Below are 25548 nucleotides of genomic sequence, written 5' to 3' on the forward strand. Positions count from 1 at the left end.
ATTGGCTGATTAGCAATTTGTATTACCAAGCAATTGAACAGGTGTACCTAATAAAGTGGCCGGTGAGTGTATATATATATATTATGTATACATGTGTGTATATACACATATATTATATATTATTATTATTTATTTATTTTTGGTGGTGGGGGTGGGGGTTATAAAAATGTATACTTTTATTTAGCAAGGATGCTTTAGATTGATCAAGACATTTATAATGTTACAAAAGATTTCTATTTCAGATTAATGGTGCTTTTCTGAACTTTTTATTCATCAAAGAAACCTGAAAAAAATTATACTCAGCTGTTTTCAACATAATAATAATAACAAATTTTGGAGCAGCAGATCAGAATATTAGAAATGATGTCTGAAGGATCATGTGACTGGAGTAATGATGCTAAAAACAGCTTTGAAATCACATGAATAAATTATATTTTAAAAATATATTCAAAAATAAAAACTTATTTTAAATAGTAAAAATATTTCAAAATTTTTTTTTGCAGTTGTTTGGATCAAATAAATGCAAGCTAGGTGAGCAGAAGAGCCATCTTTAAGAAACATTAAAAATCTTACCGTTCAAGAACTTGAATGGTAGTGTAGCCTACATAACTGTTTTTCTGTTTTCAGTGTTCATAAAAAATCAATACAACACACTAATTTGCAACCTATATTTACTGCTGTAATCTAATGTTGTCTAATCATATATACAGGTAGCTCACAAGAGCAGGAATATGTAAACAGATTTAATTGAATGATTACGTTTTTTTTCTTTCTCACTGTATTTACTAAAATTGTGGTTTTGCTTTAAGTGTGACACTAAGGTAAAAGTTAATCGAAAACTGTATTTTCTCCAACAAAACGTAGCCTATGTGTTGTTTACTAAGCGCTTGCAGTCTGAGCACCATGATCTCTGACGTCACGTGAGTTTAAAATGAGGCCGCGCGAGAGGCAGAAACATTCGGCTACAGTGTCGGTTACAGAGGATGATCCGCAGCGCAACGCTCCGACAACACTACCCTGACAATGCGAACAGTCCATCGAAATTTATAAAATACACGCCAGGACTCTTCTTCATGTAGGCTGCCATAAATTACCTACGAGAAAGTGGAGAGTTTAATTCCAGAGACGAAGACTATGGACGAACAGTAGGCAGCGATTTCAGATCAGGGAGAGTAAAACGGACCTGGAGAAGGTAACGTTATGTATTTTGTATTTCGCTTCTTTAGCCTATAGGAGTACACTGTCATCTGCAATAAAATTGTATGAAAAAAAAAAAAAAATTATATATATATATATATATATATATATATATATATATATAAGCTCTGTGTTGCTGAATCATATGTGAGCAGTTTAGTAAACGGGATGAATAGCCTGTATCATGCCGAATTTCTATTGAAAATAAAAATAGTATTTACCAAATTTAGCCTAAATGTATTTTTTTTAACATTATTATTCGAATATGATTTTAGTTGATAGTTAAACTGGTCAATAAAGGTACATTTGGACATATGGTTTTATTAATGCCTTACTCTTATATAGGCTACCCTATACATACGGTATTTACATGTGTTTTCATTCTGTAAGCTCGCTAATAAAAGTAAATAAAATGTTTTATATGTAGAAAATTAAGTTATTATTTATTTAATTAATAACTATTTTTTTATCATTTGTCATTTTAGATTAGTTTAGGCGACACGATCGATTGTGTGAGCTGTCAGTTTGGCCAACCTACATCGCTGCAGTCTATATTTATTTATAAGCGTGGTCGATTTTCTCCTATAGCCAAAGTTGATGTATCGTATCCAGTACAGTTCAACAGTCAGTGTCTTCATTCAGTCGAGCTTTTCATGGCTCTAATTATTTTAGCTAGGGAATGCTGTTATAAATAAAACGAAATGCGTTGTCGTATGGGCTATGTCAATAAAATCAAATATGCTAACTAAATCTATCCATATTTAATCTTGCTGAGTCTTTTACTGACGTAATATTATTTAATACATTTGATAGAATATTGCGTTATCAAACCACTCGTAATGTTTTGATGTCTGTGAAACCTTGTCTTGCCACTGTCATTTACAAGGGTTGAAACTGTAACGCTCTCATTGTAAAACATTAACAGGTATTTATAAATGAGATTATGGTGGCTAATGAAGTGTGACAAATAAGTCTGAATAGGCAAGTTACTGTTTTTTTTCTGTTAAAGGCATATAAATCATTTGAGAGGAGACGACGCACCAGTCGCTCCGGATCGTCTTCTTTCCATTCATTATTTTTTATTTAAAGTTTTTTGGCCACTAGATGGCTCTGTTGAGCAATTTGACAGCCTTATTGAGATGTTCAGAGCCCATGTGCATTACCAAACAGATGCAGTCCTGTAAATAAAGGAATATATCTGGTTTAGATGATATAGTAGTGTCATTTTTTTCTAGCAACAATATCAGGGACAATATTCCTTCATACAGACAAGAACAGCTCTGTATAAAATATAATTGGTTGGCCCTCCAGTGTTTATTATCATACATAAGCTGTATGCGGTTTTGTGAGACATCATTTGTTTCTGATTTGGCAGTGTCTATTTTGTAACTTTTTTTTTGTAAACGTATGAGCTTTCCAGGCTGTGGGGCAGTTGCTTTCTCTGGCAGTTAAAAACAAGTTAAATGTCTCGTTAAATCAGCAATGTTGACTTTCTCGATTCTGGTTGCAAACTAAAGTCATAAAGATGACTGACCAATACCCTTTATGATGCAAAATAAGATCCATATTTCTGTTACTGACATGAAAGTCAGATGTGAGTTTTTTTGTACTCGTCTTTGAAGTGTGCATGATCTGCATTCAATTCAGAATGTAGAAAAACAATATGGGTTTTGTTGCATGTGAAGCAAGCAAATGTGTGCACAGTTTTGTCTGACTCTCATTTGTTTCCCAGTCTGTCTGGCATATCTAGGGCTGTGTTTGCCTGTGTGTTAGTTAGTCGACTTGCCTAGACTGCATTACAGCCATCTGTCAAAAAGTCATAAATGTACTTTGCCAATACAGTAATGCAGCTTTTGTTTCCAGTCTTGAGCTTTTAGCCTAATTAAACAGCAGTCTTGTTGAGAAGATATTCATTATTTGGCTGCTATTTATGCTGCCCAATTATTCCTTCAAGACAAACTAGAAAAGGCATTGTTGTGTTTTGCCCCCCGCCCCAAACCCACCCTCATGCATGAATATATATCAATATGATCATATTGTAAAAATTACACATTAAACTTAAATGCAGCTCAGTCTTGAGGCGAGTTATTTCCGGAACTGCTAATAGGTTTAAAAGGTGAAAAGGTGCACAACTCTGTTTCTCCCAATATAACATTTAGTTATTACGTAAATACAGACACTACATTTGACCAGAGAGAATCATGAATAATATAATATTACAACCACAATATCTAAATAAATGATGCACAAGATTTAGAGCAAAAATGAAAATAATGATAATGCTTGATGATGTTGACTGCTTGTAACTATTATCACATGTTCAATATGACCTTGATGTGTTATGTTTTGAGTCCTGGGACATTGTTGTCAAGCCTAACCTTCTATGTGACTGAGCATGCATGTGTGTGAGTGAGACAGGAGGCTCAACAATGAGAGACGGAGCGCTGCTTTGTGTGGCACCACTGGCCTGTGAGCTCTGATTTGTCCTGACAGCAGTTAATGACAGGGAGGCAGAGGCATTTTTGGTTTAATTTTCTGAGCTGGTTTGCAAAGTGAAGCCTGAACCAAGGGCAAAGGCAAATCTTTTGGATATTTTCCTTGCTCTGCCATCGCCTGTAAAGTTTACAGTCTAGTAAACCCTTTCAGCTGGAAATCCTGATGTTTGCTTCAATCAATAGTCTTAATTAGTGCTGATTAATGAAGGAACAGTGGCTGTGCATTGCTAATAGTTGTTTGCATTCCCATGGACGATGTGCTTTAACTTAATGCTTTGTCTGGCATTTTAGGTTCTGAATCACATTTAAATTTATGACGTGACTTTGTACATTTCTGAAATATTTATGCCTGATGATTTTCAAATTGCAGATGAGATTGTCTTTAATTGGTTAGGTATTGGTGCTGGTGAATTGATGCATATAAGGGTAGTTCAAACTAAGATTTCATTAGTATTCTGTGGCTATACACTGACTCAGCTCAATGCAGAAAATGAGCTGCATCCTTTTGTTTTAGTATTCAGATTTGAAAGGCTTATTTATTTTTATTCAGTCTGGTTTAATGTAATCACAACAACATAAATTTAACATTAGTATCACAAGCTGTTAGCTCATTTTTATATTTTATGTTCGTTTCAGACATTGCATGCAATGATGCAACTTGTTTTATTTAGATGCTAATATAAACAAGGATATAAAGAATCATGGCATATCCATTTTGAGTTTTAAAGACTGATGTTTTATGTGTGTATAAAGGTAATCATCAGTGTTTGGCAAATTGCTATAGAAACTGGATAAAATGTCCTTGTTTTGTTGTGACCTCATCAAGAGTCTCTGCTTGGTTTCCATATCCTTTATATGTCTACTGGTTTGCTCAATTTCATGTCAGTTTTGTACCTTAATTATTATGACTGACATAAACAGGGATATGGAGACTTGAATAGATGAAGTGGCTCTTGGATTGTAGATGTATTATACATTAGGATGCTATGTACTGATCATGGAAGACATTGTGTATGGCGCTGTGTTTGTTTGTACGTGATGTCATAAATTATATAAAAGAGTTTCTAATGTTTTGCAGCTCTTCAGATTTATACCTATCTTTACAAGGGTGATTGATGGAGCTATATAAGACTTTTCCCCAAGAAAATGTTTTCCCTTTGCTGAAACAGGATTTATATCTGAATATGCAGGCAGTGTTCCATGATCTGTTACATATTCTGGTTTATTTTTTTAATTCATTATTTATGGGATAAAAAATGTCCATTTGGTGTTCATTTAACGTTAATTGCTAGAAAATCTCATCATCACATACATTGGTGTTTTAAACTATTTACACTCTTTGGTAAAAGGCTTTTTAAAATGGCAAGCCTCATATAAAATTAATTGAAAATAAAAGGGCTCATATAATATTTCCTTTAACCATTTGAAGTTGAACTTGAACATAATCTGAAGATGAAGTCTTTTTACTTATATTACCATAAAATACAACTTTCAGGCCCTGTTTTACCTTATTTGTGAAAAATGCACAAAATAAATTGAGATGGTAAGATTACGTATGTAGGTTTATTATTAAACAGACTGTCTTTGTAAACCATAAAATGATGGATTAAAAACAACAGCCAATTATAATAAGAATGAATCATTTTGTACATTGGAATGGGAATATAAAATTGGATTTGAGATTTTTTGTTCACTTGATTATACATTTCTGGTAATGTTTTTTAAAAACATTTTATTTGTTGGAGGAGTTGGACTGGTTGAAATTCAGAGGAACTCAATCCTCTCTATTCTACTTTAACATAGTACTATTCAGTATTTCATGTATGTATGTGTTCAGTATCTGATTTGATGTAAACAGCCATTAATAGGCCAAACATTGTAATAGAGGAAGCCTATATCTTACAATGCACATATTAACATGTCTTCTGCAGTAATGCTGGATGCTATGCAATGACACTGAAGACAGTGAGTGCTCAGTAGAGGAAACCTTCAATGGCATAGTAAGACCTGACCTTTATTCTGCAAATCAAGCTGATTTCTTAATGAGCTGCCCAATAGATGCTATTTTATCCAAGGCGTATTGAACATTATACACTGAACAAATACCCTGGGGTCATAGTAGAAGCATTAAGAAATGTTAATGAAAAATATAAAGCCATTAGTTGAGCCTTCTTGGGTCAGCTTTTGCTCTATAATTGAAAACCTTGATGTATGTTTCTCATTTCCTCTGATGGCATATACAGAAGCTTTCAGATCAAGGACAGCCACAGGTTTTTGTTTTGTTTTTTCGATAGCATGTATCTTTTCTCATCCTTGTCTCCTTACCGTAGTATATTTTCACTGTGTTCTACAATGTTGCATGTCATTGCCTGTCTCAAAGCAAATTATGTTCTTTCAATTAAGATCTTTGTGTCAGTACTTGGTCTCAGTCTCACAGATGTTTTTCTCCAAGTTAACCCAGAGGTTAGTGTTTACATTTCCACTGGGAGGAAAATTCTAATCTAATATGAAAGAGGCATGACAAACATGTCTTTAATTACAGAAAAGTATAGAGATGGAGTGCTTGTTAGGCTTTTATAAGGTGCTATATGAATTTACTGTACAAAAACGTTCACAGATGAATCGTACACAGCAAGACCAAAAAAGCCTTTTTAGTAATGTCTGGAGTAGATTGTTTAAATGGACTGGCTTGCAAGAAACATGGAAAAAAATGTCTTTAGGGAACAGAACAGCTCGTATTTGCCGTGTTGACTACTCATTAATAATAATAATAATAAAAAAATGTTGCTACATTTGTCCAGCAGATCACTTGAAAGAGGAAATTGTTTAGACAGCTCTCAGGGGACTTTTTCTTTGCAATGACATTAGGTGGGGGATAGAAGGGCAAACTAGCTTCTAAATGATCAAATACTTTATGATTTATAAATAAATGTAACCAGGCAAGACATGAAAAAGATTTTCTTTTGAGGATTTGAAAATGTTCCAACCCTATAAGTCTAGAGTCTGGTGAACGTCGTATTAAAATCTAAGATTTTACAAAATGTAAATACAAAATGCCAATCAAGTTTGAAGTCAGCAAAACTTTTGTTTAAGAATAATGAATTTATTCTTCTATTCAACAAGGATGCATTAAAGGGACCGCAAGGGCAACTATAGCATTCCAAAGATAAATGCTGTTCTTTTGAATTTTGTATTCATCAAAGAACCTTAAAAAAATGTATCATGGTTTGCATAAAAATTTTAAGCAGCATAACTATTTTTAACATTTACAGTAAGTTTCTTGAGCACCAAATCATCTTATTAGAATGATTTCTGAAGGATCATGTGACCCTGAGTTATGGCTGCTGAAAATTCAGCTTTGCCATGACAGGAATATTTCACAATATTATAAGTTTTACAGTAGTTTTTTTAAATAAATGGATCCTTGGAAAGATACTTTTCTTAAAAACTTTAAAAAAATCTTACCAACTGAATCTCATGAACTGTAGTGTATTTGTTTGGTTTTAACAGGCAGCCCTCCCTGAAAAGTTCCAGTGCATATATGTTCAGCCAATCCCAGGTCCTCCACTGTCTAGAGAAAATGACAATACTTAATATGATGAACGCTAAAGATTTCACCAGCTAGTAAGGAGTGAAACAATCTTTCATATCTAACTGCGCTCTTTAGTACAGATGGCGAATGATAAGTCACACAATTGTAAGTTCAGAGGCAACAAGAATAGAATCAAATAAAGATTGGCTCTGAGCATCTTTAAGGAAAGCTAATTAACAAGCACTGATGTGGAGCTCGTCTCTCAGATGCCAACTCCACACCTCTTAGCTGCTGCGGCTCTGCTGAGTCCTGAATAATGCACTCATCAGGTCTTTTCCCAGCGGTTGTAATGACAAGCAGCTCTCCCTTGAGAATCCACTGACTTTTTACAAATACTGCTGATGGTCCTGCTTACATCTGCCACTTATCTCAATCAGAGCAGTATTACCATAAAGACCAGTTCTCAGAGCCGCACAGCCTTCCTGACCTGATGTCGTCACACCGCAGGACACTTCTTATGAGGGATCGTCATTAGCGCAGGAACTAAAACGGCTCTGTTTTGTAATTGAAGTGTGGAAGGGTCATCGTTTTTAATGCCGCCTATAAATCTTTCCTTATATTGAAAAGTTACATTAATGCAAAATTGAGTAGCTCACAGAAACCAGGCCATCTGCTTGTTGGCTCCACTGGAGCTTTGAAATTATTGCATCATTTTGGATCTGGATTGAGTTGGTTATTCATTAACATTACAGGCTTTCAGTTACGGCACCCATTAGGAGCACCATAGCCCAAGGACTTCATCCAGCCTTTACTGTAAACTAAGAGTGCCCCTGAATTGTATATTATGGGAGTCATAATTTACCATTGCAATCCCAGAGAGTGTGTCCCCCATTAACTTTATGCTTTTTTGCTTCAAGCTATTCCTGTCCCAGCACTCACAATAGAGAGACCTAAACAAGCTCTGTGTTCCATGGATCCGTCTTGTATTGTGAGACATCTTAATGGATGTACTGAGGGGGATGCCGAGTCTGTTCTGCTCTGTACTTTGTGTTCTGCGCGTTCTAGTTGGTTTCCCCTTAGTCCGCCATTGACTATAGCTCTCAGTTACTTTTTTGAGTGGTTTGTGTACAGCAGTTCTTACTGATGGGTAAGCCTCGTGACTGTGTCAGACCTTATCATAATGTTTTGTTGTTGTTTTTTTACCCAGTGTGCTCTCTGCTCATGTATGTACAGCGTGATTGGTAAATTACTATTCTCCGCACAGGCTCCGGGAGTCGTTAGAGTTGAACCTGCAGACGTCTCCATCACTCAGGAGAGAGGACATTAGACATTCTGCATGAGCGACTTCGCTCCACACCCTGCAGGAAACCTCTTTCTTTATTCTGCTAATATTTTCTCTGTGAAGTGGTAAAAGACTGCACATTGGCTGTTCATTTGACTGGAGTTCTCAAGCAGCGGGATGAGCGTTGAGTTTAATTTCCTCGTCTAAACCCTGCTGGGGCCCTGGGGCAGGATCACCTGGGTGGAAATTGCTTTTGGTGTTTCCTTCTGTCCTGTCCTAGGCCAAACAACTGTGCTCAGGGACATCTCAAATGAACTTGTAACGTAGAACAGCTCAGTGTGTTTGATGACATCCAAAGGACTGAGCAAAAAGGAAAACAGTTCTCCATTATCTCTAGAACTGGTGGTGCAACTCTCTTTCTTGAACTTTTAATGAAATACGAGCTTGTTACAAAGGACTGGTGCTAGCTTTGAATATTTCACATACATTATAATGAGCGTTTCATACACAACAAATGTGCATTTGCAGCCAATTACATCATCATTAATGAAAAATCTAACATGTGTACTTACAGAGCAAGGAAAGTACTTTACATTCTTTTTCACATGGAAAAAGTCCCCATGTAAAAGCCTGCACAGGATATTTATGACTTCATATTTTGATATGCCAGAGGCAATTGATTCTGAGAAATGACCTACTATGACCTTTAATGGTACGTAGTGCTATGGGCATTTTCGCAGCTTTGTTATTCTTCCCTGCATTGCAATATGTGTATGTACTGTATGCGTGGAAGTTGACATATCCATTCCCATACCAATTTCCAGAACATATGACAGGGGCATACAAGACCACCTTAAAGGGATAGTCCACCCAAAAACAAACATTCTGTCATAATTTTCACCTTTGTGACATTCCAAACCCCTATAGCATTTCATATGTTTCTGTTAATAAAATAAGTCATTGCGGTCCAAACCAACACTGGACCCACTGACTTTAATTGTATGGAAAACAGAAGAAAGAAAGTTAAATAGGTTTGGCATAACAAGAGTGATGATTTTTGAGTGAACTTTCCCTTAACCAGCAAAACATTAGTGTGATCCAATTCCTTTAAAAAATTTGAGGTTTAAAGAAATGTCATTCTCTTACGTTTTAGGGAACATTTAGTTCGGAGCCACATTATTATGCATGACTCCACAGAGTCCAGATGCTTTTTTATTGCAGCTTTGTATTGTACTCAAATCCGTGTCTCCCGAGTCAGCGGTCATCAGAAGCACGTTGGGATATTAGATTAGCTTCAATCATGCTGAACAGTCCTGTTTGAATGTCATTTATTCTTTGCTCTGTCTTTAACTCTAAACCCAGAGGTACTGTAGGTAGCCCCAGTCCCCACCAGTGGGTGTCATGGGCTGTGATGGATCTGTAGTGTTATTGGATGCACCATGTGCCACTATGTAAAGCTCCTTTGCTTATTCAGCAGCAGGGTCTTTAGCCTGCAATCAATGGCAGCTATAGGCAGGGCTGTGAACATAGAGCTGTTAAAACCACACCTGGGACTTGGAAATGCAGAAGAGCTGCCCTATCAACAACACCTGCCAGTCATTTATGAATAATTCAGCGATCTCTGACCAGGCCATTTTTACTCCTATCACAGTCTCGCTTATGAGAATGGAGGTGGTGATGAGAGCTACTACTACTGCTAAGCGTGGACTGTCCCATCAACTGAGTTAGTGAAGGACAACAGATTGAGTGAAAGAGTTACCGGTAAGTTATTTAAAGAGAGAATGTGCATGCGAAAACTTTTTTGGGACTTGTCTTTTAAGTGCCACCTCATGGGTCCAGTGTTCAGATATTACGGTAGGATTTAATCATTAGCTTTTAAATATTTAATACTTCTGCTTTTACTTCTATTGCAAATTACGTCTAGTCAAGACACACTTACCTTGAGTTAATAATTGCACTTTACCTTGAAAACTCCTTTGTGAGTTTTTGGCTTTAAACATTTGAAAAAATGTGATTTAATTCACATGAAGACACAGGGTGGCTTACCTTGGGCAGAGCATATTTAATTATTAATTTTGAACAATATTGTAAATTAATTTTAGAGAGGAATGTCAGAAAGTGCTATCAGGTTCATGTAATTAGTGGTGTTGGAATTCACACTAATTGGAGGAGCAGGGGCTGCATGGGTTGTTTAATTGGAGCCTGAGTGATGGTGGTAATGGCTCATTTGTTTGCCTGTGTGTGTGGTGAGGGACCCCTCATAATGACCTGTGCGGAGGAAGCCGCGGTGTTGGAAGAGGTGCGAGATTAATCGCACTACCTCACTTTGCGCAAGACTGCAATAATGCTCATCAGATGATTCTTCTAAGATGTTCCTTTCTATAGACTGCATTGGTTCCTAATGAATTCTCACATTTTCCATGTCACTCAGCCAAGTTCTGAGAAGCATTTGTGTTAATGCATTCATGGATGTACATGTGTGAGTGTGTGCCTGTGTGGTGCACTCTCCTCTGACTAGATGTTTTTGTATGACAGTCTAATATTGGCAGAGGTGTGCTCAAGGACAGTTTTGGGGACAATCATATTTAAAAATGAACAAAATATTGTGTTAACTAATGTTGCATTGTTACTTTTAATAATGCACTGAGGTACTTCTGGTACTTTTTTCTCATTGTCAAGTAGATTTAATGGGGGTGCATTTTACAAGAAAATACTATTGCAGTTATTCCACTTAAAATTAAATATGCAAATGTTTTCTTTGTAATTCTTTCTGAAAGTTACTTGCAAAATTTTTTATATTGGTAATAATAAATGAATTTATTGCTATAGAGAAGAACATGTAAGTCATAGTTTAAATAAAGTAACTTATAATCTATTGCAGGTGTTTTCAAATGTTTTGATGGCGCTCATTAGCGATTGCTGATTTGTATGAAATATTTAACTCACACTGATTTATACAGTGTGAGATAAGAAATTTTATGTAATAAAGACAACATGATAATATTCCTACCTCTACTGGAGTCTAGGGTGTAACGATATACCGGTATGACGATATTGGTATGACACATATCGTGCCTAAAAACGCGTGGAAAACGCTAGGCTTTCTGATTTTTTCCAAAAGCCTTTGGCATTTGTGCTCCTGAGGCATCTGCCATTGCTAAGCAACTATGACCTGCTCTCTCCATGAAGACGCGGAGATTTCAGCAATGGATAAATGGATTTGCAGCTCTAAAAATTGCTTGCAGTAGCTCTGCTACTAAATTAATACAAAAATGGCAATCCATATACAGCTATGATCAGCTGTTCCTTCATCTTGGCTGAGCTTTCAACTTTGTTACGGAAAAGGTGAGGAAGCTACATGACCTGCGGTGTGCTTGCGGCATTCTGAAAAGTTGAGATGTTTTTAAGTCGATGTGGTGTGGACGCGCCTGGAAAAAACAAGTGCGTCACTTACATTATGAGCACGCACAACGCGCGCCTACATTTGAAATAACGAACTTGAGTGCGTAAAAGACGCAATATGTGAACGGCCCCTAACTGTTCTCTTGCTCCACCCACACACGTACAGCGGAGACAACATCAGAGACAGAGGCCGTTATCTCTAATCTCGATCCCACGTCAAAATATGAGTTCAGATAGGCACTAGTATGGGAGTACTTTTTGTATAGAAAAGACGAATGCTTTTGTCCTTGAAGGTAGAAACAGTTTGCAAAAACTGTGGTCGGAAAGTGGCTGCAAAACGAGGAAACGCATCGAACATGTTTACCTATTCAGAACATCATCATCCCGTGCAGATAAAGCTATGTCCCATTTATAATTTAAGGTTAATGCATGATTTCTGTGATGCGGAGTGAAGAACTGAATACAGTCATGACAGTGAATTTACAGTAGCTAGCTACTCTGCAGATGTCACATAAAATGTACGATTTGATGGATTGATGAATAAATAAAAAAACAAAGCTGTAAAATAATGACAAAAGCACTGCTATATAAATATAAAGGCTAATCTGTTTGTTTTGCATGTTTCTCTGTGAATGAGCAGTGTCATGTTGTCATAATTTTTTCACTCATTTTAATTTAGTAAATCTCTGTTGTGCAGCCCTTTGCGAAAACATAAAAGAATAAAGGTTTTAAAACATCAATTAAATTGTTAAATTTGTATGCATTTTTGATAGTATATTTGTATTAAATCATAAAAGTACAGAATCCAGAAAAATTATGTCAAACCAGAATTCATGAATTTGTATGAATTATTCATGATAAATAAGTTATTAAACTAATAAATAATCAATGGTAAAATTTTCTTGTTTTTGATTAATGAAAATTGAATAAACACATGCTTTCAAACATTTGTTCAACCCCAACCCCCCCCCCCCCCCCCAAAAACAGTTTTGATTGTTGAATACCGTATACCGTGAAACTGTATAACCGTGGTATTTTCTGAGACTATTATCATACCGTGAAAATCTCATACCGTTACAACCCTACTGGAGCCACATTTAAATATATATTATCTACTGAAGTTACCCACTATAAATTATGTTAGATAATATTTACCAATACTCCTTAAAATACAAAATTTAGTATATAGAATTATTTTTTTTTTATATAATTCTTGTGCACAACCAACAGAAAACTAATTTCTTGATTGTTATAATTATGTTGCTGCTACTTTTTTATGATTTCAAGTAATAAATTTGAAGTATTAAAAACAAATTTCTAAGTGAACTGAATGCTGCACTCACTAGTAAGCACATATGTACCGCACTCCATCATATCCATCATGGATTATGTAACGTCTGTTATTTGTACAACGATACCCCCCCCCCCCCCATGTTCCTCAAGGACTTAAGGAGGACTTTGCGATGAATTGAGCATGTATATTTATGGAGCGATGGAGCGAATATGTCACCTCTCTAAGGCCAGGTCACATCAACCTTATTCTGTCTTTTTTACTTAGTGTTTTAAGTACCCCAATCAAGCTGTCATATTTCACGCACTCAAGTCACGATCATAGGTTTTTACTTCCCTGTAGATGGTGCAGCAGCAACAGCTCAGGTTAATAAACCATTAGCTCACAGCTTTGACCTTGACAAAGTCAAAGTTTAGAGGGGAATCAATGTAGCATGCTATTTTTACACTGTGGATTATTTAATCAAATTCATGTGTCCAGAAATCGTAGAATTTACGTCAAATTTTGAAGTGCGGCCGCCATCACGCTGAGGGACACCATAGATCGCCATCCTCGTTCGTTATTTCAACTAGACATTTAAATTTAGATCGAATGAATTCATCGGCCCTGCAAGGACGAAGCGAAGATGGACAGCTTCACTTAAATCAAGTTTGAAGCAAATGTGCCAAGGCTGATCTGGGTGTGTATTTGGTGTTCAAAGCTCATTAATAATGATTGACCGAATGTAGGAGAGAGTCAACCGTAACATGGTTTCGGGAAGCCGAATAATGCTTTTTTTTTTCTCCCTCCGCTCTCTTGTCGACTTCACACACCACTTATCTGAAGACATTTGGGATGGGCTCGCGATCCATGCCGAGTCTTGCACCTCCTCGGATGCTGACACCAAATAAATGAAGACGCAGAATGGACTTGGATGTTCAGAGTTGGAAGGGCGACGGCTGAGGTGTGAAACCACTGAGCTGTAAAATTGCCCTGGCAGCCATGCTGTTGTTTCAGCATTGCATGGCGAGCCGCTCAGCCTGCTTCCCTACCTCTCCGTATCTTTCCTTTTCACCTTTTTCTCTCCACCCATCTCTATACCTTGCCCTACTGCGCTCATGCTGAATTAAGCCCTGGCCCAAGAGTCTGCCGGAACTATAAAGCAACAACCTATCGCCTTGTTTTGTATGCACTGCTTCAAGGCACTACATCCAGACCCTAAGAGCTGTAATATTCCGTCATTTATGTCTCAAGGCTACACTTGAATGTGCAAAGGTGTTTCGTATACAAACATAGCACCGCCTCCTTCGCCGATACGCTGCTAATTTGTTCTAATTCGCTACATGACATGCACCAGATGCATATGATCCTTTTATAATGTGAGAAGTCACAGGGGAAGTAATTGACTGTGCTGTGGCGAGCTTGTTTGGAACCTACTGGGGATTGGTGAGAAGACAAGGGACCCCTGCCGTTGCCCTCTGACTGGGGTAGTGGGATGCCGTGTCAAGGCTTGAGTGGTTGTGAAGCTTGTGACCGTATGAAGACTGGTCAATAGCTTATGTGTTATTCATTTTCATAGAATTATCAAACAAACAAATGCATTTGATTGCAGAGAGGCTGTGATATGTCCTTATTGACTTTTTGTTCTGCTTAATTAAGCTTTTTTCCAGTTTCTTTCAGGCTCATGTAGACATTATGAATCATAACTGTGGAGCAGCACAGAGTTCAGGAAGAAGGGTTTCAGTCACTTGCTCAAAATAAATCCAATTAAGACTGTAAGACTTTGTGTGTTTGACACAAGATGGGGCGTACCATACTGAAATAGCAAATGAGCACAAGGTACATTAACAGGCAGAGAGCTGTTAAATATATCCCTCATTAGTGTTGATCTTGTCTGTTTTATTTTTTACCTTCAACTTTGTGGTTTCTTCATTAATACTTAAGTAATGATTGTAATCTTTGCTTTCTTTGTATTTATGCTCCAAAAAGTTGTTGATCAGTTGGTGCAGTATATTCTTAGTATATTCAGTATATATTCAGTATATTCTTAGCCGTATACATATTCTTAGTGTATATATGTATATGTGTATATATATATATATATGTGTATATATACACACCAGGGCTCTGAACCAGTTCAAGGAACGAAAACGGAAACCGGAAACGAACAAAATTTTGACAGGAACAGAACCAGAAACAGAAACGAAATCAAATTTTATAGTTCCGAACAGAATCGAAAATTTGAAATGGCCATTAACCGGTTAAAAACGTTATTTTATCATTCCATTTAATAGGCTATTTGAAATTTGCTGTCAATGAATCATGAATTCCAGTAGTACGGCATATGCAAATGTGACGCTGAAGCCAGCGAGTGAAATGTCCGCTCAGCTGTGAACTCATGTCGCAATGGCAATGCACCGCCCTTATAGTTTATCTGAGGATATGTGAGATGAATTCAACAGATCACACATCGGCAGCACTTCTGTGAATGGAGAAAACTTAAAAATGAACCCATATAGGCTTACATAAAAAGGAATGGCATATACACTAAGTATATTTCACTTAAATCATATTGACAGATTAACTAAACGAAAGAAAAAGTGTGCTAAATTACGGTTCATTGTGACACGTTCCAAAGTTTTCGGAAAGGAAAACGAAACTGCAGAGAGAAGTTTTCTTTATTTTGCAAAAGCTTTACAGTCTTAATTATTTTGCAAAAGCTGACAGCTTTGAAAAATGTCTTGCTTCTATATAATCAACCAGCTTTGGTATGACCATCGTGCTGACACAACATCATTTTGCTTTATTAAAGGCTGTACATTAACAAAATAAAATAGAGTTAAAGAAACAAATAAAAAGTTAGACTGCTCCGTTGTACAACATGTTGCGTTCAGAGTGACCGCGCCTCACTATGCTGATAAAGCCGATTTTAAGGAGGATGTTTTAATGTAGATAAAAGTACAAACACCATATAAAAATAAAATTTGGATTTGTGCTGGATGAGAGATGCAGGCATCAGCTTCAGCTTCAATTATTTTTTTTTGGATTGACGTTTTTATAGCCTAAACTTGTTTTGTTTTCGAGATAAACTAATAGCTGTTTTTATAATGTTTGTAAACATTTTGCTTTAGACTACAGGCATTTTAGCCTTCATTATTTCGTAAAGTAATAGGGCTAATAAAATGCAATGCCGCAACTTTAGTTTTTTTTTCACTTTCAAAACGCAATCTTTCATCCTTGTTTTTTTTTTCACTTTCAAAACGCAATCTTTCATCCTTGTTTTTTTCACTTTCAAAACGCAATCTTTAATCCTTTTTTTTTCTTGTTTTTTTTTACAATGCAGCAAATATTTTTAAATATCTTAAAAACCTTGATGTCTTTAAAGTGTTGATAGATTTTTTTTTTTTGTAGCCTATATTTGGCCAAAATGTAGAAAAGATGACTAACCACAGCAGGTTATTGACTAACGTTAGATCTCTATTTTTTTATTTTTATTTTTGAGTAAATAAAACGCTGTACTTTATTATTATTACATTACTATTATTGAAGGGAGTGAAAACCCGCGAGAGAATAGTCTGCTCGCAGTTATGAGAGGTAGATAGAGAGAGAGAGATGACGCACACTGTGTAATCAGATGTGGCTAATTCCTAATGTTCACCTCTTCATGTTTAATAAATCAAGTGTTATGATCTGCCGAGCTCCCTGTTGGTGTCCTCCTTCCAACAAAGCCAACGACCTAGCGCACAGTAAGAACTGTAAAGCCTGCATATAGAAACGACGCGCGTTACATTATTATTAGGCAAATTATAGACACATAATATTGTTTTTAAAAAATAACGTTATTAAACGGTATTTTTTCCACCTGAACCGGTTTCGGAACGGTAATAATTCAGAGGAACGCAGGAACAGAAACGTTAAAATATCGATTCTGCTCGGAGTGAACCGATTGAATTTTCTTTTAGTTTTCAAGCCCTGATACACACACACATATAAAAGTGCTGTCAAACGAATAATTGTGATTAATCGCATCCAAAATAAACGTTTTGGTTCACATAATAAACAGTTCACACGAAAAATTGATGGTTAGATCACAGAAAAGGTCATTTAAATGTAAAACTGGAGGAAATGAGTGTGCACAATTTAAAAATCCAAGAACAGCTTATGTATATCTAATGTAAAAAAGAGTCCAAAATCTTTGTGATATTTACTTTTTTGGCACTGACATAATTAATGTATATGCAAATATGAAATCAGAGACCCTCCAAACACAAGTGGTCACTGAAGGTGTGTTTTAGATGCACAGTAGTCTCAGTTGAGGGCGTGTGATTGGATATATGTTAATACGAGAGATAAACATGGCCTAAATTATATTTAATCTCCTGTAAGCCTGAGGCATCCGGTGTGCTGCAACCAGGTGTCCTGAATTAAATGGCTGGAGGCCTTTGATAGCCTATGCAGGAATAGAGCACACAGCATGACAAGAGCGATAAAGTTTGCATTGTTCTTTGCATAAACAGGTGAAATAAGATCAGCGTGAAAGACCTGCCCCCTCAAACTCAGTTCTGTCTGTGGGTGTAGACTGCGGATAAGGAAAGGTTATAGTGATGAAGGATGGCGTTGAGATTAGCAGGCTGTAACCGGGCTCAGTGGTGGTGCGAGATGCCACATTGTTTGATTTATGAGGGTCATGACGATCAGTGGTTGCCACATGAATAATCCATGTCCCCAGAATTAAGTGACCTAGAGCATTCGCTAAATTTCCTCGCTGTGTTTTTCAGTTCCACGCTTTCTCATCCACACTTACTTCATTCAGGACGGAGTGCTGCTGATCAAGAGATTGGCTTATCTGTTGACTCTGTTTGTGTGCCCTTTGCAAAATATTGTTTGGGTTTTTTGTATAATAGCATTTGGCAGTCTTTGTAACAAGATTGATAGCGATTGAAAGTTTTAAGGCAAAAAAAAACAGGTCAGATTAGTACCTATTGAACTAATGTGTGTAGATAGCCATTGCTTAGAGCCCTTAGGTCCAAACAAACACACTGATCATTCAGATAGAGGAAGGAATTACTTGGCTGCTGCAATTTAACAGACCATGGCACTCTTAATGGTCCATGCTTCCAAATGAGACAAGACAAGGCTATCTTAACAGTTAGATCCTTCAGGTCAATCACATGGTTCATGTGAGAAAGTCTATGACCTTTTGATTGAAAACAGCTTTAGTATTCAGTAGTAATCATCTAACAGTATCAGAGAGAGTACCTTATTATTTTTGCTTGAGTTACCACTAGTTACAGCCATATGATTATTTGCTCATCTTATTGTGAATCCACAGAGTAGATATGTTTACGTGCAGGGCTGAGCTGGAATGAAAAGCTTCATATAAGAACCTCGGATATTATGTTTCCATTTGCTTCTCAAATAATCCTTTAAATAAATTATTAATTAGCATGTAAAACATTGAATCTGACTATTTCATACAAATGGATTAAAAGATGACTTCTCAAGTAATTGGGGTTTAGTTTAAGCAAGATAGAATTTCAGGAAGCTGCTTCTAAATCCCACATTTGTTAAGTAAAGTCAGAAAAATGAGGAGAAAGCTTTCTTGGCATAATTTAAGGCAAACCAGCCAATTATGCACTGGGGTGCCATGCTGAGTTGCCGAAATTCTTTAATCAGCTGACGTTGTTGCTTTCTCGTGACAGGAACACTGACAGGTCTCAGGCTTCACACACAGTGCTATGGCAACATTGACACTAAATATGGCTCTTCATGTGCAGAAAATTTATTATGTATGGAAACATCAGTGGGTCTTGCAGGTAGGTATGAAGAGTACCATCAAAATCTGAAATAAAATGGAATTTAATCTGGATTTACAAAATGTAAACAAAGTCATGGATATGGAAAATAAGTGTAAGTTGTATTGTTAAAAAGACTGAAGTTCAGTAAGATTTGTTTTGTTTGTTTGTTTTTGGAATAATTTAATGCTTCTATTTGGTTAGGACAAATTAAAATGCTTAAATATGACAGTAAAATGTATATTACAGAATATTTATATTTCAGATTAATTATATTCTTATGAATCCTTAAAAAACGTTTTCCACAAAAACTGAAAGCAGTACAATTGTTTTCTACACTGATAATAATAAGACCTGTTTCTTGAGCTTTCATATTAGAATGATTTCTGATCATGAGACTGAATATTAGTTTAAAAGTTGTTTTACATTTTTAAGACTCTTCTATTTGTTTTTTTTTTGTTGCAAAAACCTCTTGAAATCCGATCTTTTTTATATAATTATTTCTACTTTCACATGTGCCACTAATAAAGATACAGGTCTACTGCGACCTCATTCTGAACAGTCATATCATTCATTACAGAATTCATGCAACTTTGTCACTCTGATTTGACGTTTGTCACAATTCTTAACTTGATTTAACACGTTGGTAGTTCTTTGGTCACTTGGTTGATATGAAAGACAGCTGCGGAGGTATTTTGTGGAGGGACTGTGAGGTGTTACACTCAAGTATTACAGTGACAACAAATAAAACCTGAGGAAAAACTATGTGAGAAAAACTTACAGTAGCACTCTTCCCTCATCCTCTTCTTTGTCCTACTTATCATCTGTGTACGGATTCACTAGCTTTCACGACACATCAACTTATAAGTGAACACGTAAGCACTAACTTCAGTGGCCTCCATGTGTAATTCTATATGACAGCATGCTACGTGCCATCTTTGTTATTGTTCTTTTGCACATGCGAGGCAGTCGAGGACTGTGACAGGTTCACACAAATCTGATACTGGATACGTTTAAAAAATATAAATAAAGTGAACAGCCAAACACAAAATCAGCTGTAACTGGTGCATGTAACGGATGGAAAGGTGTAATACAGTAGAACACTGTGGTTAACTGTATATTAAATCAATCACTGCGCCTTCGCTCCAACGTCAGCAACCTCTTCAGTTTCTAAATGATTATATGTAAATGGTCAGTAGTTTCTCCTAAATGAGGACAGAAATAAATAACCATTGCCTGGTGACATGCTGACATAAACTTAAGATGCGGTCATGACTCTTGTCTGAGTGGATGGGTAGATTTTACTTTATCGTTGAGAGAGCTGCCAGCAGACCCATAACATCACTCACAGAGGGGCTCAGATGCAGGGGGATCAGGGAATTGGTCGGTTAATTGCATTGAGCTCTAATACGTGCATGTCCTGAATCATGTCAATGTCTCCTTTGCTTGACAAGGTGGGAATACAGAGTTGGATTGAGCATTTTAAAGGACCCTTTTTCTCTTAAGAGTCTGGACAGAGAGCACTTTTTTATTATTTACGTACATACTTCAAAGTCTATGGAGACTACTGCATTGTTGTATTCCAAAGCCAAAAATAAGTGCAGCAGGATAAAAGAATCCAAAAGGGAGTTTTAGTTTTATGAAAAGGTTCTTTAGACAAAAAAACATGTTGTTCCTATTGTGATGCCAGGCAGGCAGAGGAGACAACAAATACACAGTGTGGCCCACCTTATTGATCTGAGTTTTAGGTTATTGTTCTTTGTGCACCGACTCATTAATGAGAAGTAAAATGGTATGGCTTCATATTTCAGTATCACGGTCTCGGATGAAATACTTTTAGTTACCCATTTGTTTCATGGCTGTCATGTAATACTACAACCATTGAAATACGTTGCAGCAGAACAGAGCCTAATGCATTTTGTCATTTCAGTAACACTAAGCTGTTTGTCTGAGAGGTTTTATTCAAAGATTAATCTTGAAGTGTGATGGAGGTGTAGTATTTTAAACAAATGTAACCTCTCTAATAGTAGAGATGCATGATATTATAGTTTCTGTACTGTTCAGTCGATTCATTATTGTCATGCTATGCTTGATTATGATAAATCGCCAATATTACAATTCGATACGGTTCTGTCTAAATAATAATAAAATACTGAAAACTAAAATGAGTCATTTTAAATGATACAAGGCATCAGAACATCTAAATCGAATGCTGGCTGATACCGATAAATATTAAAAACCAAGCAGTCCAAAGCATATAACCTACAATACCATTCAAAAATTTGGGGTCAGTGAACTTTACTTTAAAGATTATCAAAAGTGACAGTAAAGATATGTAGGTGTTCTGGACAAAAATGACTTGTGGTGTTCACAGAAATATTAAGTAGCAAAACTGTTTTCAACATTGATAATAATAGGAAATGTTTCTTGAGTATCAAGGCAGTATATTAGAATGATTTCTCTGAAGGATCGATTTGCAGTCACAAGAAATAAATTACATTTGAAAAGATATTAAAAAAAATGTTTAACTGCATTTTGTTAAAATAAACACAACTTCGGTGAGCATAAAATACTTTTTCCAAATAATTTATCCATTCAGCACTATGTGGCCGAAAATGTAAATCGATATATGTGAGTGGCCTTGTGATAGCAAGATACAGTCATAATAAAGTGTTCAGTTGTATTATTTACAGAGTTAGCTTCTTTAAATGGAAATTCCACTTTGGGTTCAATCTAACTCTCACCTTTCATTCAGTTAGATTTCTATTACACACTTCATTATGTTCTGTAATGAGTCTGTAATGTGATGTGCCTATACAGTACATTCCACCCTGTGGGCCTCGTTGGGTTAATATATGCAATCCCATTTTGCACCCTTAGGCTTGTTGCCACTAATAAACAGAAGAATTCAGAGCATCATTTGTTCGTAGAATTTCCCCGCGAGATTCTAAAGAATACTTCTTATGTAAATCCAACAGAACATGAGTCGTGGATTATTCCACCTCCGTCACATCTTCGTATCTTCAAGCTGCGTGTTTCTCAGTGATGCTCCACGGACTACTTAGACAAACAAGACCCAGTAGCTTTTAGAGGCTGGCTGCTGAACTTTTCGGCTTGTAGACAGAACAGCGGTGGAAGAGGTCACTTCCAGACAGCCTGTCCCCTCCAGTGTGCTTCCAGCTCGTCTTCCTGCTCTTGTTCCACTCTGTGTCCTCGCCTGCGGCTTTCTGCCCGGCCTCTTCTGAATCTGAAGGAGAAGGAGAATAAATAATGAATCTCGATGACAGCGAGGAAACTGAATCTTTTGTTTGCATCCACAGTGTTATTTTTCTCATCTTTTTCTGAAACCCACGTAGATGACCCAAGGCCCGACGCAAGCATAATGAAGATCCGCGTAATGAGGCTGAGGAATACGAGGCCCCTAGTTAGACCAGAGCTGTGGGCATGGCAGTACATGTCATTGTGTCGTTAATGGCCATGAATAGCTTGTTCTCCCTTTGCTTTTGTTGAGAATGCTCGTGTGGCGCTAGCGGGGCGATGAGAGGCTTTGACTCTCCATGCTCTTAAGATAATGTGATGTGTGTGAGCAGGAGGCGAATGAGCCCGATGTTGCATCCCCTCCAAACTGGAAGTGCAGTTTAGATTTAATATTGGGGATTTAGCAGCTGTTGCATTGGGGAGCTCCTAATGCTCGAGTCAGTTCCCTGAGTGTCCCTTTTCCTCAATCTTTTCATTCTCTTTTGTCATTTAGACCTTTTCCCCGCTCTCTTGTGCTCTCTTGTTCTGAAGTTGAACACTAACTGTTTCTTCTCTCTGTTTCTCAATACCCAGGTGCCCTCTTTTTGCTTTGAGCCTGATTATCGGTCTGCCTGGTCTCCAGCTCTTTTGGTCTGGTTGTCTGGTTCGGGCGAGCAGTGATCTTCCACAGCAGACATCTCCAGGGATTGTAGCCCGTGGTCTGAGGTGAGTCTGACTGGGATCCATCGCCTTTGCTCCTTCCTGTCTCTCCTCGTTCGCAATCACCATTATGCTGGTCGGATCCACGCAGCTTTAATTCTTAGAAATCAGTGTTCATTAGAGTCACCTGCACTTCAAGAGGAAGCACAGAATAATTTGATGTCAGATGCCTCATTATGGTACTCCTACTTAAGCCATGCCAAAAGTACAATCTTTTTCATGCTCGAGAACCACCGCAAGTCTATGGGGATAACAGAGAGCCGCAGATGCATTTTGATTAAAGGCTAAGTGATCTTACGGTGCAAATCAGTGATTCATAATACATGGAATTCATTACAGAAGAAGTAGTCTGATCATCCCTTATGACTTATTGTTTTTGCCATCCACATATGTTAATAGCAGACATTCTACATTTACTCCTATATTTGGATGTCACCTAGTGTTGTCAATAACTGCCATTCTTTAAAATTGGACTGTGTCAAAAGGTTGGCAGGACAAATCAACAGCCACTTGATAAGCTGCAATTGGTTTTTGCTCCTACTTTAAAGAGCTGTTTCTTCCTGATCTAGTTTCAACGTATACTACTTTTAAAAGGTTTGAGCTTTAATTCATACATTCAAACTATTTTTTTTTTTTTGAGGCTCACTTTGTTCTGTGTGATTTCTATAGACTTTCAGAACCATTGTGACAGCATAGAAACGCACAGTTCAGTAAACAACTGTAACATTGACAGTTTCTTAGAACATTTTGAATTTTATTTACGAATAAATAAAGAGGAAATAAAGATAATTATAAGACAATAAATAAGTCTTATACTAGGTTCCTAAAGTTTCTTACTATATGGTTTTGTTTCAGTTGAAATCAGTTCTGTGGTACCCTTGTAAAGGTTCTAGCAATTATGGTTCTGACCAATCATCAGAGGATTTATAAAGATTTTACATCTTTTAAGTTATTGTACATTTCAAAGTCTATGCAAGCGTCCAAAATGTACATGTACACCTAGGAATACAGAAGAAACCCATGTGATTCATTTTAACCACCAATCTGTCATTTTAGTGATTCACTATAGGTAACAGCTGTTTTTACAGCTGAGCAGAACATCCTAACAGCTTTCCTCTAATAGAGATATCTTACAGCTGCAGTCCTAGTGTGGAATGATATGAAGCCTTCAAAGGGTGACTGTGTAAATTAACCTTTTTACAGAAATGAACATGACTTCAGTCTCTGCCTTTGAATGAACTGTTATATAGTGGAAGTGAAATCAATATTGATTTTCTCTCACACAAGAATGACCCCTGAAGACCTTTCAGTGTTCTCAGAATGGCTAGTGAGTGAAGCGAACAGATCAGATCAGATCCGGTATACAGTCCAAACAAAGTGCAATATCATAATGTCACAAACACATTCACCAGGACGTTAATGGTTGTAATAGTGCTTCTTTTATCATCATATACATTAGAGTTGCCTAGAATCAAGTAAACTGTTGTTCTTGTGTCCTTCTGCGATGCCTCCTGCCGTTTAACATAATCAGTGCTTTCACGCTTCACTGGCCCATGCTTGAGCAGTGTGTCATTCACGTGCCCTTCTACATCTGTCTCTGTCATGTCAATTCATCACACACATGCTCATCTCTCATCATGTGTCTAATGAAATATCCTGACAGTTTAAACAAACGGTTCACCCTGTGTGGTTTTAAAGAGTCACTGTCATGAGACTAATATCCTGTACTAAGTGTTACAGAACATACACAGTCACTCAAATATGAATAAATATTTAATGTGCATAAAGACCAGATGAATGCATTCCACAGTATTTGGACATTTTGAGATTATTAAGTAAATATTTTGTAAAAAAAAAAAAAAAAAAAAAAAAAAGATTTGTAAACGTCTCATTTGTTTTAATAAAACTGTATTAGCCTATACACATTTCACACTATTATATCAGCCATCTGCCACCACAGTTTGGTTATTCACCCATTTCGGTCAGCTGATAACAAAGACACACGGTCACACGCTTATCAAATTCCTGTAACATTTCTTGATATTATTCTTAAAAAGTAATCTCTTTTCACTGCACTTCCAAGAATGTTCCAAGGGCTCCAATTCAGAAGAATGATAAAGGACAAAAAGTGTCCTTGTCTCTTTCTCTCTCTCTCTCTCTCTCTCTCTCTCTCTCTCTCTCTCTCTCTCTCTCTCTCTCACTCTCTCTCACTCTTTTTCTCACTCTCTTTCTCTCAGGAGGAGTCATGGGGCCGGTACGGGCCTACCCATTAGCCCTGCCTGTGCTGGCTGTTCTGGGCCTCATTATCAGTGCATGGAGCCTCAACCCAGATGACCCCAACGTCTGCAGTCACTGGGAGAGGTGAGAGAGAGGCACTCTCCTGTGTTAAACTCCGTTTTACCTTCCATTTAGCCATTGTGGGATTCTCACAGCATAGTTATTCCTCTCCGACATGCCAGACGAATGTTTTGGTCAAAAGAGGATTTCAACTTAATGGAGAAGGGGTTTATGTCTGTTTGAATGTTTGAGTTTTAAGTGATTGTGACAATGTTATAATAATGGCTGTAATAAATTAATGAATCAATTAAATTTTTTTTTTATTAATTTATTTAGTATAC

General features: G+C 36.9%; 1 protein-coding gene across 2 annotated transcripts in view; it reads left to right on the plus strand.

The window, feature by feature from the left end:
- The first annotated feature begins 975 nt into the window (after positions 1 to 975).
- LOC132101526 (multiple epidermal growth factor-like domains protein 11) overlaps positions 976 to 25548 on the plus strand; it is a 106404-nt gene continuing 81831 nt past the window's right edge. Inside the window, exons 1-3 of one of the 2 annotated variants that reach the window (XM_059506558.1) lie at positions 976 to 1192; positions 22805 to 22936; positions 25168 to 25291. In XM_059506558.1, the coding sequence (XP_059362541.1) occupies positions 25176 to 25291 (116 nt within the window). In that variant the 5' untranslated portion in view covers positions 976 to 1192; positions 22805 to 22936; positions 25168 to 25175. The remainder of the gene's footprint in view (positions 1193 to 22804; positions 22937 to 25167; positions 25292 to 25548) is intronic. The other variant, XM_059506557.1, reaches the window with a different exon arrangement.

Source organism: Carassius carassius, chromosome 23, assembly GCF_963082965.1.
Source record: "Carassius carassius chromosome 23, fCarCar2.1, whole genome shotgun sequence".
Taxonomy (NCBI): Eukaryota; Metazoa; Chordata; class Actinopteri; order Cypriniformes; family Cyprinidae; genus Carassius; species Carassius carassius.